The sequence below is a fragment of the Symphalangus syndactylus genome, chromosome 5 (assembly GCF_028878055.3).
Source record: "Symphalangus syndactylus isolate Jambi chromosome 5, NHGRI_mSymSyn1-v2.1_pri, whole genome shotgun sequence".
In the NCBI taxonomy this organism is placed as follows: domain Eukaryota; kingdom Metazoa; phylum Chordata; class Mammalia; order Primates; family Hylobatidae; genus Symphalangus; species Symphalangus syndactylus.
The window spans coordinates 37,593,480-37,610,012 of record NC_072427.2 but is presented as its reverse complement, the minus strand read 5'-3'; the positions used below and the strand labels follow the sequence as shown (position 1 = coordinate 37,610,012).

Here is a 16,533-nt window from a genome sequence, read left to right as displayed (position 1 = left end):
GTCTCTTGACTATGCAAGGGCTTCTAAATGGGCCATGCAGAGTCCTGGCCCTTTCCATCCCAGGAAGGATAGCCTTCTGCCAGCTAAAAACCAAATGGGCAGGAGGATGACTAACCATAAATGTGGTGAGAGATCTTATTGGGGTGATAAAAACATTCTAAAACTGATTCGTGGTGATGGTCTCACAACATGGTACATTTTCTTAAAAAAAAAAAATCGTTGACTTGGACACTTGAAATGAGTGAGATGATAAAATATGTTGAAATAAAGTTATTTTTAAAATTGGAGGTGGATCCTTTCTTCCTCCTGATTGCCCCTGCTCTGGAGGGCTCTTGGGGATCTTTCCCGCCCTCTCCCTCCACTTGGTCTGGCTCTCCCTCCCCTTTGCCCCATCGCTGCCTGGGTTTCAGCTAGATAGCACACTCACACCCACCCTCTCAGAGACACCCCCAGCAGCTCTCCAGGTAGACATGACCAGGGGCTAACGATTGGTCCCCAGGTGCCTGCTACCCCTGCTGTCACATAACCCAGAGAAGGAGGGCTCATTCATTCCCATTTCACAGATGAGAAGACACAGGGCTTGAGAAATTGAACACTCAAGTTTCATAGTCAGGAGCAGAGCCTGTGCAGCCTCTGACCTGCTAGGACAGAGTCAAGCCACTGGAAATGTCAGTCTCCATGTGAGGGCCAGTGGGGCAGCCATGGGGCACAGGGGCAGGATGGAGTGGCTGGGCGTGGAATGGTACAGGGCTGGGTGTGGGCGGCTGCTCTCACTCACCACTTCTTGCCACTGATGTCGTGCTGCTGCACTGTGTAGCCAAAGAAGGCGGTCCTGGAGCCAGGGATGACCCGGGGCTTCCTGGTGTCCATGTTGAAGGTGTCCGTGAACCCTGAGGCAGGGGGAGAGGAGAGGAGAAGAGAGGAGAAGCAGGGGAGTCAGACAGGCAGAGGTGTAGGCCCTGGGCTGTGTCAGACCCACTGGCAGGTCATGAACCTTGGAGGGTCTTGGCTGTGGGACGAGCATGTTTCCCCATCTTGGGGAGCCCCTGTATGAGGTAGCTGACATAGTCCCTGCCTGGAAGGGCCCACGGTCTGATGGGAGAGATTCCACCCCAGTCCTGGGGGAGCCTGATATAGTTTCAATGTGTATCCCTTCCAAATCTCACGTTGAAACAGGATTCCATGGTGGGAGGTGTTTGGGTCATGGGGGCAGATCCCTCATGAATTGCTTGGTGCCATTCCCTTGGTGATGAGTGAGTTCTCACTCTAAGTTCTCACAGACCTGGGTGTTTAAGAGTGTGGGGCCTCCCTGCTCTCTTTCTTGCTCCCACTCTTGCATGTGACACGCTGGCTCCCCTCCACCTTCCACCATGATTGGAAGCTCCCTGAGGCCCTCATTAGAAGCAGATGCTGGCACCATGATTTCTGTACAGTCTGCAGAACTGTGAGCCAAAATTAACCCCTTTTCTTTCTTTCCTTCCTTCCTTCCTTCCTTCCTTCCTTCCTTCCTTCCTTCCTTCCCTCCTTCCTTCCTTCCTTCCTTCCCTTTTTTTTTCTTTCTTTTTTTATTTTTTCGCTGACACAGAGTCTAACTCTGTGGTCCAGGCTGGAGCACAGTGGCTCGGTCTTGGCTCACTGCAACTTCCTCCTTTCGGGTTCAAGCGATTCTTGTGCCTCAGCCTCCCAAGGAGCTGAGACTGCAGGGACATGCCACCGTGCCTGGTTGATTTTTATATATTTTTTAGTAGAGACAGGGTTTCACCATGTTGGCCAGGCTACTGTTTTCTTTATAAATTACTCAGTCTCAGGTATTCTTGTATTAGCCCCACAAAGAAAGGCCTAATACAGACCCTGTACATGGATAGGGGAGGCATAAAACCTGCTCTCAAAGAGACCCAGTCTGAATGGAAGACCTGTCCTTCCCCCAGGGAATTCCCGATTCTACCAGGCAGAGACAGTTAACCTCCTTCTCCATCACTCCTTCCTCCCACCTGCTGCTTCCGGCTTTCGTTGGTCTCCTCTTTTTTTTCCTTCTTATTTTCCTCCTCTCTCCTGCGCTCCCTTCTCTTCCCTCCTCCTCCCTTCATTACTGCCTCCCCTATCTGCTGAAGAGTCAGGGAACTGACACCCACCTTTCTCTGCAAGCCTGAGGTCCCAGTGGCCATGGGCTCCGGCACTGGGCTCCCCACTTCCCTCTGAACCAGTTGGCAAAGCTCTGTCTGGCTTCGGCAGGGGCTTCTACTTGGCAGGGGCAGCTGAAGCGAGCACAGAGAAAGCCCCATGACCCTTTTGCCCTGGCCCCAAGGGTCGCCCCTGTTTGTTTAAGTCACCTGTCAGTTAACTAATTCTTCCTGGCGGTAAGCCTGTGTTAAGCCAAATGCTTTACCCCTTTGGGCAAATCACAAGAAACAACAAAATAGCACCTCACATCTGTATAGTACTTTTGGTTTCTGGGCCTCCTCACATCTGACATCATTTGCTGTCACAGGACCTTGGAGAATGAGTGAGCATCATCCTCACTTGGCAGATGCACTTGGTGCAGTACCAGAGAGGTTAAGAGGATTGTCCAGGGGTGCACAGCAGGTCAGTGGTAGCATCACAACTAGGACCTCAGACACTTACTCTGTGACGCCTCCCCCCCAAAAGGCATTTTCAGAGCACATCTGGCCTTGATACCCATCCAAACTTGGGACGCATTAAATTTGAGGGATGGGATCTCGCCACGAGCCAAAACTTTTGGATAAGTAAAAATGAATTGGCAGAATAGACCTTTTATCATTGTTGCCCCTTTCACATGTAGGATACTTATTAAGTTTCAAAGACCATTCACATGTATGTTATCATTTGATCTCCATGACATGCAGCAAAGGGAAAACAGAGGGTCAGAGAGCTTAACTGACCTGCCCAAGGACCCAAGCCCACTGGGTAGGGCCTCTGAATTTGAGGCTTGGACCTGCGCACGAGTGCCCCACTCTCCTTCCCCTGGGCACTGACCCCCTGCTCAGTATTCAAGGGTGAAGCCCTGGGGCACCTACTTTAATAAGGCCTATCGTGCAGAAACAAGTGATTTTTCCCCCAGTCTCCCCCCCCTTTTTTTTTTGCTCAGCAAACAGATACAGTAGCCAAAATTTCCATCATTAGAGTCATAGAATTAAAGTCCCCAGAGGTAAAACTGAGGGACCTTCAAGTAGGGATATTAGATACATGTTATCTTATTGAACATGCTAACAGATTATTAGCACTTCTGGAGCACTGAGTTAGGAAAGATTCTGAGGTCAAGTCTGGGCTCAGTAGGCAAGAGGAGTGTGACTGATAACAGTGCCTGCTACTGGTACTGGACAGTGGCAGCAAGTGACTATGTAGCTGCCAACTCTGTCTTCGTGATTCCTAATCTGCCACATGAATTTAGTGTCATGGCCCTGGAGTGGGGGTTGGGGAAGAAGAGTATGTGAATCCGTTAGTGCTTTGTTTACAAAGCCCATGCCATAAATGAACTTATTAGCCTGGTTAGCAGCAGGCAGCCTTGGAGAAGAGGACTCTGTTCAGGTGAGCACAGGGTCCTGAAGAACACAGGTCCCTGGCCAGTGAAGGCATGTCACAGAGGAGAGAGAGAGAGACACCAGTATCACATGTGCAATGTCACAGAGGAGAGAGAGAGAGAGACACCAGTGTCACCTGTGCAGAGCTGGGAGCCTGGTGGGCACAGGGGGGTTACAGAAGTAGTGTTGCAGTGGCAGAGAGAAACTTACCCTCTCTCCAAATCTGTCCCAGGAATGAACACACATGTATGCACACATGCACACGCACACAGATATACATGTATGCATGCACATGCGCACACACACAGACACACACATGCACAGGCCACATACACCCTGACTGTGGACGGCACGTTGCCTGGCTTCCTGGTGCCCACTAGAGACTAGGACTTCCCTTTCCTGCATGTGAGCCAGCAGGAAGAGGAAAGTGTGTTCTAGCTGTCAGGAAATCCAGACCACCTACCACTTCCAGGCCTACAGAGGGGTGAGGGCCAGTGAAGATGAAGCCACAGATTGTGCCTTTGGGGCCTTGTCCACCCCAAGCCCTCTATTAGTGCTTCTTGTGCAACCACGGCCAGAGGGACTCTTCCAAGACCTGTGAGATCCTGTCATCCCTCAGCTCCATCCCCTCTATCAATGAGTTTTCCACCCCATCAAAGCCAAGGCCAAACTCCTCATTGCAAGGCCCTCCATGATCTCACCCCGTTCACTCTGCCCCATTAATTTCTACCCTCTCCTCCTCCTCTCCTCTAGCCACACTGACCCTCTCGCTGTCCTTCCAACGTCAGACTCGTTCTCTGCTCAGCATCTTTGCCATGGCTGTTCCCTCCTCCTGGAATGCTCTTCCTCCCACACCTGCAAGGCTCTCTCCCTCTAGTCTTAGAGTCTCTGTTTCAATGCCATCTTGTCCATCACCAGGCCACCAAACACCCCAAGGATCCCTTCCTGTGCTCCATTTTTCCTCATAGCACTTATCACAAACATAGGACATTTATTTGTTTATTGTCACATGGCTGATATTTAGAATATTCCTATAGTCTCTAAGTGCCACGGGACTCTGCTGTGTCCTCACTGCTGTATCCTCAGTGCCTTGAATGAAGGTCCAGCTCATAGATATTGGTTGACTGAACAGTTAGAGACCGGGACCTTCATTTGTCTGGGACAATCTCTCCCCTCAGTGAGGAATAGCAGAAAGGAAATAATGATGAGCGCTGATATATTCCAGGCACGATCCTAGGCATCTAACCATGAGTTTTACATTAATCAATTAAATCTCACACCAACCCCGTGAGACAGATACAATCACACCTCTGGGAGATTAAACAGTTTCCCCAAATCACTCAGCTGGGGACACATTAGCTGGAAACATGACCACATAGCTTGGGGTGCTGGGGTGCTGTGTTCTCTTCCCTCCCTAGATCAGTTTTTCATAAGAAGGACTCACTGGGGAGAAGGGAAGATTCCTTTTAGAGAAGAGGGTCTCCGCTTCCTGCCCTAGGTCCCACTGCCTCTGCCTTTGGGTTCCAGCAGGGAGACGCAATGGGAGGGAAAGCCAGCTGCCTGCATTCCATCCTGCAGCCAAAGTGAGGTGCCCAGTGAGGGGGTGGTGGGGGCCCAGGGGAAGGTGGGACTAGTCCTAGACAGAGCCCCAACCTCACTGGGGATAGGATTAGTGAAATCTGGCCACAAGGAAGAGGCATTAAATTACAAAGTGCTGGTTTCACGTCCAGAGACCGGTTGGCGTTTGCTTCTGACCAAACCGAACCAACCAGAGAGTGGATTTCCTAAAAATGATGTCAGTCAAGTCCATCTCTCTGACCTCGGCTCCTGACAAGATCTCTGGCCTCCTCCTTTTACGGTAGATGGGTTTCATGTTTGGGAGAAGTACTTTTCTCAGAGATTGATGACTTCCAAATACCAACAAGATAAAGTTGTTTTGATGGGAATGAACAGGCTGATTGCAGTGATGTTGGGAGCCTGGTTGGGCAGCTTGCCACTGTTCTGCCCTTGATATTGATGACAGAGGGGGAAAAACACCACAATTCCTGGGCTGCTGTCCTGTGGGCCATGGCCAAAGTTACGTCAACTGTTGCTCCCTTTCTCAGAATCTTGTCTGTCTTCCAAAAAAAGCATCAGTCAGTCTCAAGAAGGGACGGAAACCACGGCATCAAGCCAGAGCATCACTTGGGGCTCACGGTTCTCAAAGCCACTCCACTCCCTGCAGGTTAAGGTGGAGGCCAGGTGGGGCAGTCCTGGTCCCAAGTGCTGAGGGCTGCTGGCCAGCGTATGGCTAAGGCCATTCAACAGCTCAGTGGGGAGAGTTCGCTCCAGCTTAAGGAGCGTCTGCTGTGCTGTTCCATTTCCCTGCCTCTCCTCCTCCTCCCAAATAGCTTCACAGGGATCTTGGGAGAAAGTCCAAAATGTTCCATGTGGCCCCATGGCCCTCAGCCTCTCCCTAGCCTTGTCTTGTGTGTTTTCCTCTAGGTCCCTTTTCTGCTCCCCCAGATGCACCTTGCTTCCTCCACCTTAGGGCCTCTGCATGTGCCATTTCCTCTGCCTGAGCCTCTCTGATGAGCTTCCCATCACCTTTAAACCCCAGCATAAATGCAAATCCTCCCCTGGCCTCCCCTGGGAAGCTTCCCTGATACCTTGATTACATCAGATCTTGCTTAATGATCTCATCACCCATGTGCCTTACTAATGGGTGACTGGTGACCTCTCCTTTTCTTATCACAGTTAGTAATTCTACGCCATGGATGTGACTGTCTGATTACTCCTGTCTCCTGCATCAGGACACAGGCTGCAAGAGGGCAGGATGGGATCTGTTCTCTACTCATTGTTGGGTCTAGCGCTTAGCACAGGAGATGAGTGGAGGGCAAGACAAGAAGAGAGATGGGTCCTATCAGCTTGGGAGAGTGGCTCACAGCAAGCACGTGGAGTGCAAGTGTGCCCTGCAAGCAGATGCCATGGTTGTTAGAGAGAAGGACCATGTGGGCTGGGTGCTCAGGAAGCTTCTGGAGGTGTGATTCTGGCCTTGAAGGGCCACGTGGAGGAATAGGTGAAGTGGTCCAAAGGTGCTAGGCAGGCTTTCCTGGTGCAAGTGTGGAGCCAGGGAGAAGAAGAGAACAGCCTACCTGGGTGGAGGTGTCAGGAATTGCCCAGCTCCTCCTGCCATCCTGCCAGGCTCCTTGAGAGTCAGGCCAGACGTGAAGAGAGGATGGGCTTTCAGTTCTGGAAGGACTTGGTTAGAAGCCTGGCTCTAGCACTTATTCATAAGTGGGTGACCCTGAGGCATTACTCTCCCTTTCTGGTTCTCAGTTTACTCACCTATAAAACAGGAATAAAAATATCTATCTGGAAAAGTGGTTGGCAAGACTAAAGGGAGTAGCAAACCTCTGGCACTGCCTGGTGCAGGGAAGGTACTTAATACATCTTGGTTGAATTGAAATGGATCAAGATGCCCTGTTCCCTGAGCTGGCCTCAGTGCTTTTGCCCATGCTGTTCACCATGCCTGGAAGGCCTTTCTTCCCTTCGTCCTACACTTTCAAGGCCCACCTCTGAAGACACCTCTGCTGCAAAGTGGTCCTTCCTCTGGGGCCCTCAGTGTGGGCTGCTCATAGCTCTGTCACTCCCTGCCTTGCATAACAGCTGCCTTCCCTTCTACCATGCTCTTAGGTTATGTGCTATTCAAGGCCACATCCATAAATGGCTTTTATCTTTGCCCAGTGCCCAAAAGATGCAGATAGACTTGCCTACCGGATTTCTCACCTTCTGAGAATCTGTTCTCAGAATCAGTACCTGTTGTCTCCTCCTGCCTTAGTTTACCTCCTAGCTCCCTGACTTAGGTACTGATAGTAGGTACTGATAGGTAGTACTGATACTCTACCTATCAGTACTACCTGATTAGGTAGGTACTGATAGTCCCCTACCACTTAGATAACAATAATAAAAATAATTGTGTACATGCACAAAGCTCTTACTATGTACCAAGCTCTATTCTGAATGTATTTAATGCTTATAACAACCTTTTGGAGTAAGTATATTATCATTCTCATTTTAAAGATGAGGAAACTGAGCCACAAAGAAGGTCAGCAACTGGCCAAGGTCATACGGCTAGGAAGTGGCCGGGATGACTTTGAGGCCTCATGGGTCCTGTGCCATCCAGCCCATCACCATCAGGTCTTCCTCTGCCCTTTCAGCCACCACCCACTGTCCTCAGTCACTTGAATCCTCCCTGGTGTGGCCTCAGCCAGGCTTGTCCCCTCCTAAACACCTCTTCTTCTTCAGACTCATCCATCCCAGTCACATGCTGTAAGATCCTGCTCAATACAGAACGGACTGGTGACTCCCTGATATCAACAAGTGGAGCATAGCAGACCTGGTATACCAGAAGGATGGGGCCAGAGTCCCAAGGGCCTTGAAAGTCTGGATGAAGCACCAGGTTGGAGCTGATGGCCAGAGGAAGCTGCTCTGTGGAACCTAAGCGTGAACACCTCCCAGCAGCCTCCCCGCAGCCCTGCCCCAGGCCTCCGCTGGTTCTTTGGGCTCTGCTCCATGTTGCAGATGCACCTGTATAAGCAAGAGCTTTCATTTTCCTTGGATGGACGGTGCTGGGATGGGGTGAGGGAGGCGGGGTTTATCACTAAGAATCTCTGATATTATCTTCCTCTTCCCAGTTTTACTTGGGCCCCAAGAATCTTCACGTCTAAAAGCAAATCACAGACAGGGAGAGGAGGAGAGAGAAAAGACCATAAGCTGGCCTAAGCAAAAAGATATGGCAAAGTGAACCTCTTGCTGCTATGGGGGAAAAAACAACCCATTCGAAAGTGAAGAAGTAATGAACTTCAGATGGCTGGCTGTTCCATATCCTCTGCATTGCTGCCCCTTTTGCCCTGGTGAGTAGGGAACATGTGAGGGTTCTTTCTCTGCTGCCAGCCAGACTTCCCTTCTGCCCAAGGCCATCATTTCAAAGAAGCATCTAGGAAGGCAATGCTAGGTTTGGGAGAATTGCTGGAGGCCCAAGGACCCTAGTCTAGGCTCCTGTAGGAGGCACTAGTGTGATAGAGCAAGGGAGGGATGAGGGGATGTGGTCCCCGCATCAGAGAAGCTTCTAGCTAGTTGAGGGAAGAGGGCCTCCATTAGAGAAGAGCTTGGGGAGCCCTCTGACTCCGGGGAGAAGCAGGGATCCTGCCCTTGGGGACCTGCTGCTCTCATAGGAGACCTAGTAACTCTGCCCTCACCCTGGGAAGCCCCCAGGCAGGTGGGTAGTGTGCGGTTCCACCCCCATGGGCAGCTGCATGGCCAACAAGGAACTCACAGTGGACTGTGAGCATCCCATGGGCAGCAACTCTGCCTGCATTGCCACACGGAGGGTGTGGATTGGATATTTAAGTAATAGGATTAGACGTGTACACTGAGCAGAACTGATTCTGCACAATCTTCTCCCCATCTAGGACTGAGCAACGTGAGGAAGAGAACTGGGTTCTATTTATCCCTTTATCCCACCATAAGGCCTGGTGCTCAGAAAAATGTGTTGAGTTAAAGTAGAAAATTCAGCTCTAACAACAACAACAAATTATCAACAACAACAACCCTGGAGAGGCCTCACCCAGGCTTATCGCCCTGCCACACACTCCTTCTTCAAGACTCACCCATCCTGGGCCCATGCCCTCTGCTCGCTACAGAACTGATTGGTGGCTCCCTGAGCACAACAGGCAGAGCACAGGAGACCAGGTATGCCAGAAGGACAGAGCCAGAGTCCCAAGGGCTTAAAAGTCTGGATGAAGCAGCAGATGGGAGCTGATGGCCAGAGGAAGTCGCTCTGTGGCAGAAGAGAGGAACTGGAGGCACAGCCATCCTGTAACTTGTCGCAAGTCACATATCTAGTGGGTGGCAGAGCTGGGATACAAAAACAAGTGGTCCTGCTCCAGCTTGCATCATTAGTCTCAACTCTTCACTTCTCTATATGCACACCCTTTACCATGGGACTTTGCAATTCCTGCCTCTAAAAGAGCAGAGTATACTTCCCCCAAACTTGACTTTGGGCTAGGCCATCTGAGCAGAAATAATGTGTGCCCATTCCCAGCCTGAGCCTTAGGATGCCTTGTCTATTTCTGCTTGCTTGCACTTCTGGCAGCAACTCAGAGCAGAGCTGCCCCAGCTGAGTTGCCCCAGCCCAACCTAGCTGAGGTCAGCACCCCCAAACTCACGAGCAAGCCCAGTGAGCCCAGCAGAGCCACTCAGTTGAGCTTAGCTTGGACCAGTTCACTCCCCCACCCTCAGCTGACCCCAGATATGTGAAATAAACAATTATTATTGTGTGCCACTTAGATTTGGGGGGATTATTTGTTACAGGACATTATTATAGCAATTGATAATTGATGCAGCTTAGCTCTTAAGTGATGGACCATCAGGGAAGAGGAGGAACAATTTCGCAGAGTGATTGGACAAAGACAAGGAGAAGAGGAGCTGGGGATCTTTGGGGACTCGTGGTTTCTGGGGTAGTACCCCAATCATTTCCTACTGAAGATCTCATCAGGAAGGCCCAACATTAGGCAGAGCTGGGCCCGGGCCTACCCTGTCAGGGAGAAGTGTGGCCTAACAAGTAAATCATGGCCTCTTCCTGCCTCAGCCATGCACCGGGCCTGATGGCTGGGTTGTCCTGAATCACTCAGGGAATGGCAGATGCAGACCCACAGCCAGCCAGGCACCCAACATGGATGCTGGGCTCTGGAGCAGCTCTGTGCAGAACGGAGCCTCCAGAGCATGAGGCCTCCTTCACCTCATTTTCTCTCTTTCTAGTTGCTAGGGGGCATGACATGAACTCCCCGTTAGACAAGCTACCATTGGATCAAAGGTGGTGTGTAGCAAATATGTTATTAGGGAGGGGGAACTTATTCATTTTTTTTGTTTTTTGTTTTTGAGACGGAGTCTCGTTCTGTTGCCCCGACTGGAGTACAATGGTGTAATCTAGGCTCACTGCAACCTCTGCCTCCCAGGTTCAAGCAATTCTCCTGCCTCAGCCTTCCAAGTAGCTGGGACTACAGGCATGTGCTAACACGCCTGGCTAATTTTTGTATTTTTAGTAGAGACGGGGTTTCATCATATTGGCCAGGCTAGTCTTGAACTCCTGACCTCAAGTGATCTACCTGCATCGGCCTCCCAGAGTGCTGGGATTACAGGCGTGAGCCACCGGCACCCAGCCAGGATTTTATCTTTAAGAACAAGCAGGAATTTTCCAGATCAAATAATCTATTAGCCTCCAAACTTTGTTTTTCTACAGTGAATCCCACATTTTTTGAACAAAATATATACACGAAAAGTAGACACAAGAGGTGGATGTTGGGGTTAGGACTAGGGGGTAGGGAGGAATTTCCCACCCTCAGTAGCAGACCTAAGACGCTTCACTGAAACCTTAGGGTTTCCTGGAACACAGTTTGAGAACTGCTCTGTCGAGTTTAAAAAGCTTGTTGCTATAAGTGAGAAGACTAAGGCCCAGAGCGGGGTAGAAATGTGTCCAAGGTCACCAGCCTCTCTTCATACTTATCTATGTTCACCACCACTCCTGTGTTAGTCCCCTCTATGGCCCTTCAGTTCAATAAACCTCTATTAGGGGTCTATGGAGCTCCAGGTTCCATGGTAGGAAGTGAGGACACCAAGGTGGCTGAGACACGACTTACGGTGTTCAGAGCTTACAGCCCCACTGGGCAGGCAACAGACATGTTTATAAGTCAACAGAGCCTGAAGTGAAGCCAAGAGAAGTTTGGACTGGGGTGGGGTGATCTGAGTTCTAATCTCAGCTTTGTCATTAACTTGGCTGGATGTCCACTGAGAGCCCCGATGCCTCTCTGGGCCTCAGCTTCCCCATCTGTAAAATGAGAGGCTCCTGCTTTGTAACATCGAAGACCCACCACGGCACATGTCAGTGAGGTTCCCTTGGGCAGACGCGCAGCTGACTTCCAGTTGTCGGCACTCGAGCATCTGTCTTGAGTCTCAGCAAACAATTTAGAATTGGAAACCAGGCAGTGTGGAGGAATGCAAACTCATCTTAATGTTGGCCGGAGCCAAGCGCATTTAGGAAGGGAAATCTCCAGGCAGAAATGATAATATTTTGCATTCCCAAGCCAAGGAAAGAATGAAAGAAAATCACCATCAAACGTTTGGCATTGTCCAGGGCCCAGCACTCTCTCTCCCTTTGCCTGCACCATGGAGACTTGGCTGGGCCCTCCTGCCCTGGCTGGGGCTTCTGGACACACCCAGATGTCAGAAAGACAGAGGCATTGGTGGGGATCCAGGCGATGTGGTCACCTTTCCACAGAAAGCCCAGCCTAGCCCCACAGCTGGACTGTGCTGCTGAAACCTCGATGAGGAGACTTAGGGCAAGTGGGCAGGAGGGCACCATGGCTGCCATCAGACCCCGTCTTAATTCAAAACTCGCGGACACCAGGCAGGGAGCACCAGCTCCTTGAGGCATGACTGTGGCCTTGGAACAACAGAGGCTTCTCTCTCCCTGATGTCTTCTAGGAACGGTCCCTGGGGGGACGGGGCTGGAGGGCAGAATGCTAAGGTCAAAGGCCACAGGATGAACTTCTGACTTTAGGACAGCTGGTTCCAGGACTCAGCAAAGGGGACATGGGAGTATAACAACCCCTCCTGAGTGCTGAGACCACTGTGGTGAGAACTAGTTTGGACATCAGAAGACCTAGTTTCTCGACTGGCTATGTGACCTGAAACAAATACCTTCCCTCTCTGGACCTCTGTCTCCTCTTCTAGAAAATGAGGAAGTAGGGCCAGGTGGTCTAAAAACATTTCCAGTACTGAGGTTCTGAGTCTGTGTGTTCCTCCTCCTCTGGACTTATTTCCAAATCCATCTCCCCTCAGAGGGGAGGAGCAGGCAGACTGGCACTGGGGGCACTCCCGTGGGCAGGCCGACGGCCAGTGCCTCTGCAAGTCTCTATCAGATTGGCTTTTGGGACTGAGGTCATTCCCTCCTTCCCCTCTAGCACTTGGGTCCGAACAAGTGTCCCTCAGCCTCAAGCCCCCCATGAAAGTGAGCTGTAACTCCTCTCCCCATGGCTTAGCACCCAGCCGGGCCTGCCCTGCTGCTGCAGTTGCAGGCTGCCACTGGGGCTGGCCTGGTGATGCCAAGCCAGTTCTTACCACCCTGATACCCTCCTGTGCTCTAGAGAAAACTTGACCAAACTTGGGTCTTTCCAGGAGAGGGATGCATCCCTCCTCTTTACTCCTGCAAAAGACCCCCCTGTTTTCTAGCTTCTCTGATCAACTCATCAGCATCTTACTTCTCTACCAAATGACTACCCCTGGGTGGACTGCTTGTCTCTCTGCTAACTGGGCCTTATCCCCCTGCCTTTTTCTCTGAAGGAAGCTCTATGGAGTCTCTCCTATTCCTTATTCCTCCAACCATAATATCACCGCCAACCACTGGCCTTCCTCATCTCTGGATGTGTCTCTTGGCTTCCCCAGCCTTTGTGCAGGTCAGAACGCAGCTCACTGGAGAAGACGGGGAGGAATAATGGGAGGAAGAAATTGTGTCTCCTGATGGAGTCTAGAGAAAGGGGAGGGGTTCAAGGGATGGAGGGTGCTGTCCATTTGAAGGCTGGATAGAGAGACTGGCCGCAGAAGGGAAAGGAGAAGGATTTCAGCAGCACGGTGGGGGCTTCCGTGGAAAAGCATCATCTGTCCCCATGGTATGAGCACACTCCTCATTTCTTAGCAGAATCTCTGGGGGAGATTATCTCATTTGGGAAACAGCATGTCCCCAGTCCACACCCACTGCTGCTTCTGGCAGGGAGCGGCTCCGAGCGCGCCAGTGGTTTGAGGCAAGACCTGTGTCACGGAGCTGCAGCCACAGTGTCCACCTTGCCCGGGAGGAGGAGCCCTAGATAGGGATGTGCTCACATGTCCTCTCGAATGTTATGCATGTGAAAAAGAACACACCATGTGAAAAAGAGGAAGCAGAGAGCTTTCTCATGAGGGGCTGGGAGCCATCACTAGGTGATTTCCAGGGTCCGCTTCAGCTGAGAGTCTGTAAGATTCAGCTGGCCTTGATGTGGATGCTCAGAAAGAGTGAAGCAGGTGCTGCCTGCCGCCAGGGGTGAGCTTATCAGATGAACTTGATATTCATCCAAGAAGGGCCTAAGTAGAGGGACGCAGGGCAGCCTGCCATTCACCCACTGTCCTCTGTCAATTCCACCTCCCCTTTCAGCCGGGCCCTGGCACATCCTTATCACACACACTGGGTGCCTGCAACCTTGGAGCACCCCGGCCCTGGCCTGCCTCCCTCTTCTACTTCAGTCTTGTCATCTCATCAAAAGCCTTACCTGTTATCCGTCCCATCCCCTCAATGTCCTGTTCTATGGTAGATAAACTAATGCTTGTTAACGAGTGACTTATCACAACAGCCTCCCCTCAGCCATCAAAAGCATTTACAGCTCTATATGAGGAAGAATTCTCCAAATCAGAAAAAAAACAATCAATCTGGGGCTGGGCAGCCTGTGGAGGAGTGAGGCTCCCTTCCCTGGGGTTGCAGAGGAGAACAAATGCCGGCTAGGGCAGGTGGCATGTAGGCTGAAACAGAGACACTCACAGAAGCATCCGGAGACAGGGAGACAGAATGAGCAAGGGCTGGTGAGAGCCTCGGCCGTCCTTTGTATCTTTTTCTGAGAAATCAGGAGTTTGCCAATGGGCTGGTTAAGCAGATGTCAAGCTCAAGGAAAACAGGCCTAAAACTTTAAAGCAGCAAACAGCACATTGAGATTGACTGTAATTAATATTGTTTTTCCTCTGAGCCCTGGACAGCCATCTCATGACTTCAGAGAGTACATGGATCATCTTCTTCAAGAACAAGGGTCATGGCTGGGCGTGGTGGCTCACACCTATAATCCTAGCACTTTGGGAGGCGGATTGCCTGAGCTCAGGAGTTCGAGACCAGCCTGGGCAACATGGTGAAACCCCATCTCTACTAAAATACAAAAAATTATCTGGGCCTGGTGGCAGGCGTCTGTAATCCCAGCTACTCAGGAGGCTGAGGTAGGAGAATTGCTTGAACCCAGGAGGCAAAGGTTGCAGTAAGCCAAGATCGCACCACTGGACTTCAAGCCGGGTGACAGATGGAGACTCCATCTCCATAAAAAACGAAAGCAAAAACAAGGGTCACAGTTTTATGAAAACTAGTGTATTCTTCTGTCTTACATCATTTATCATTTTCTCTGTGTAGGAAAAGTGATCAAAATGGACCTCCTTCTCTTTTTTTTTTTTTTTTTTGAGACGGAGTCTTGCTCTGCCTGAGCGAGTGTGTGGGGCCTTGGCCTCAATGTGGCCCGAGCTCCTGAGGACCCCATATTTCACCCCACCCAGCCCAGGCCTGCCCTTTGAGCCCCACAATCAATTTCCTGGCTGCTTATAGGACATTTCACTTGGACATCTCATAGCATCTCACATTTCACATGCTGGAAAAGGAACCCAGGTTTTCGCTTCTGAAATGGTTTTTTTCCCCATTGCAGGAAATGGCATTACCACCCACCAGATGGCTCAAGCCAGAAGCTTGAAAGTCATTCCTTATGATTTTCCTTCACTTCCCATCAGCAAATCCTGCAAGTTCTAGCCCTCATTTCCTCTCCAATGTGCCCACTCCTCTCTGTCTCTTTTGCCATACTTGGACTAAGCCACTCTCTTCATTTTGTATCTGGACTTGCACTAGAGTTTTCCAACTGGTCTCTCATTCCAATTTTGCTCAGCTTCAAGCTATGCTCTTCACAGCAGCCACAGTGATCTTTCAACAGTGTGAGCTAGATCCTGGCTCTGCTGGAAGCCCCCGAGAGTCCCTCCATTGCATTTAGAATAGATTCTAGACCCTTCCCAGGGCCCACCAGGCCCTGTGGATTTGCTTTCTCGCTTACTACCTTCCAGCTTCACCGTCTTCCTCTCTGTTCCAGACAAAGGGGACTGCAAATGCAAGGATCTCAAAGCTGCTTCCCACTTTGAGATCCTTGCATTTGCAGTCCCCTTTGTCTGGAACATTGTTCCCCAAGAACTTTGCCCAGCTGGCTCCTTCTCAACCTCCAGTTTTAATGCCATGGCCTCTGAGAAAGGAGAATCCATATGGAGAATCTGTTCTTCTCCCTCACAACATCTTCTTTATGTATTTTACAATTAAAAATAATTACAGGTTGTTATAAGAGTTGTTTGCCTACTTGGACACTGTCTCCTCTCCCACTGGAGTTTAAGTTCCACAAAGGAAGGGACCAATATGTGCTGGAGTCTGCATACAAGAGCTGATCGTGTGCAATCTTCGCATTAGTGATGTCATGTTGGTAGCTTGAAAACGACCATGGTGGGAGGATTTACATCATGGTAATTGGCAAATATTACAAATAAGAATGATAGGAATTTTTTCCATCCCATCCCAAGAGGCAGAATCAGTGTGTCTGTCTCTCCACTTTATCCTTAGCATCTAGAACAATGCCTAGCTCACAATAGGTGATCTATATACATTTGTTAAATGAGATGGAAAAAAATGAATAGAAGTATTCACGCTTCTAAAACACTAACCTGCCAATAAGGGGTTAAAGGGGAAAGTGATAGAGCCTCAGGGAGGGAAGGAACTTAGAGTACTGGATTTGGCTTCAGAAGTCCTGGTTCTATTGCCAGTATGGTTTCTAAATTGCTTTGCAACTTTGGACCAGTTTCTTACTTCACATGGCCCTCAGTTGCCTTATCTGTGAAAGTCACACATAGGACTAGATGCTTTAAGTCCCTGTATAGGATTTTTAAATGCCCATTTATGTACACCTTTATCACTTTCTTTACCCCCCCCACCCCCTTCCTTAGGTCACTTTACTACACAACTGCAGAGGATGCTGTTTACATTGTATGTAAATCATATAGTGCACAGCCGGTACAGCTGTACGTGGCGGCCCTGCCCCCACTGATTCTGGCTTCAGGCCATTTCAACTGGAGCTGAATTGGACAGTGA

At 50.3% G+C, this 16,533-nt stretch overlaps 1 protein-coding gene across 3 annotated transcripts in view; it reads right to left on the bottom strand.

The window, feature by feature from the left end:
* The window catches only part of ITGA11 (integrin subunit alpha 11), a 132,916-nt gene that overhangs the window by 102,937 nt on the left and 13,446 nt on the right, over window positions 1-16,533 (bottom strand). For all 3 annotated transcript variants that reach the window (XM_063638814.1, XM_063638813.1, XM_063638812.1), the window contains exon 2: window positions 779-890. In XM_063638814.1, coding sequence (XP_063494884.1) covers window positions 779-890 — 112 coding nt within the window. The remainder of the gene's footprint in view (window positions 1-778; window positions 891-16,533) is intronic.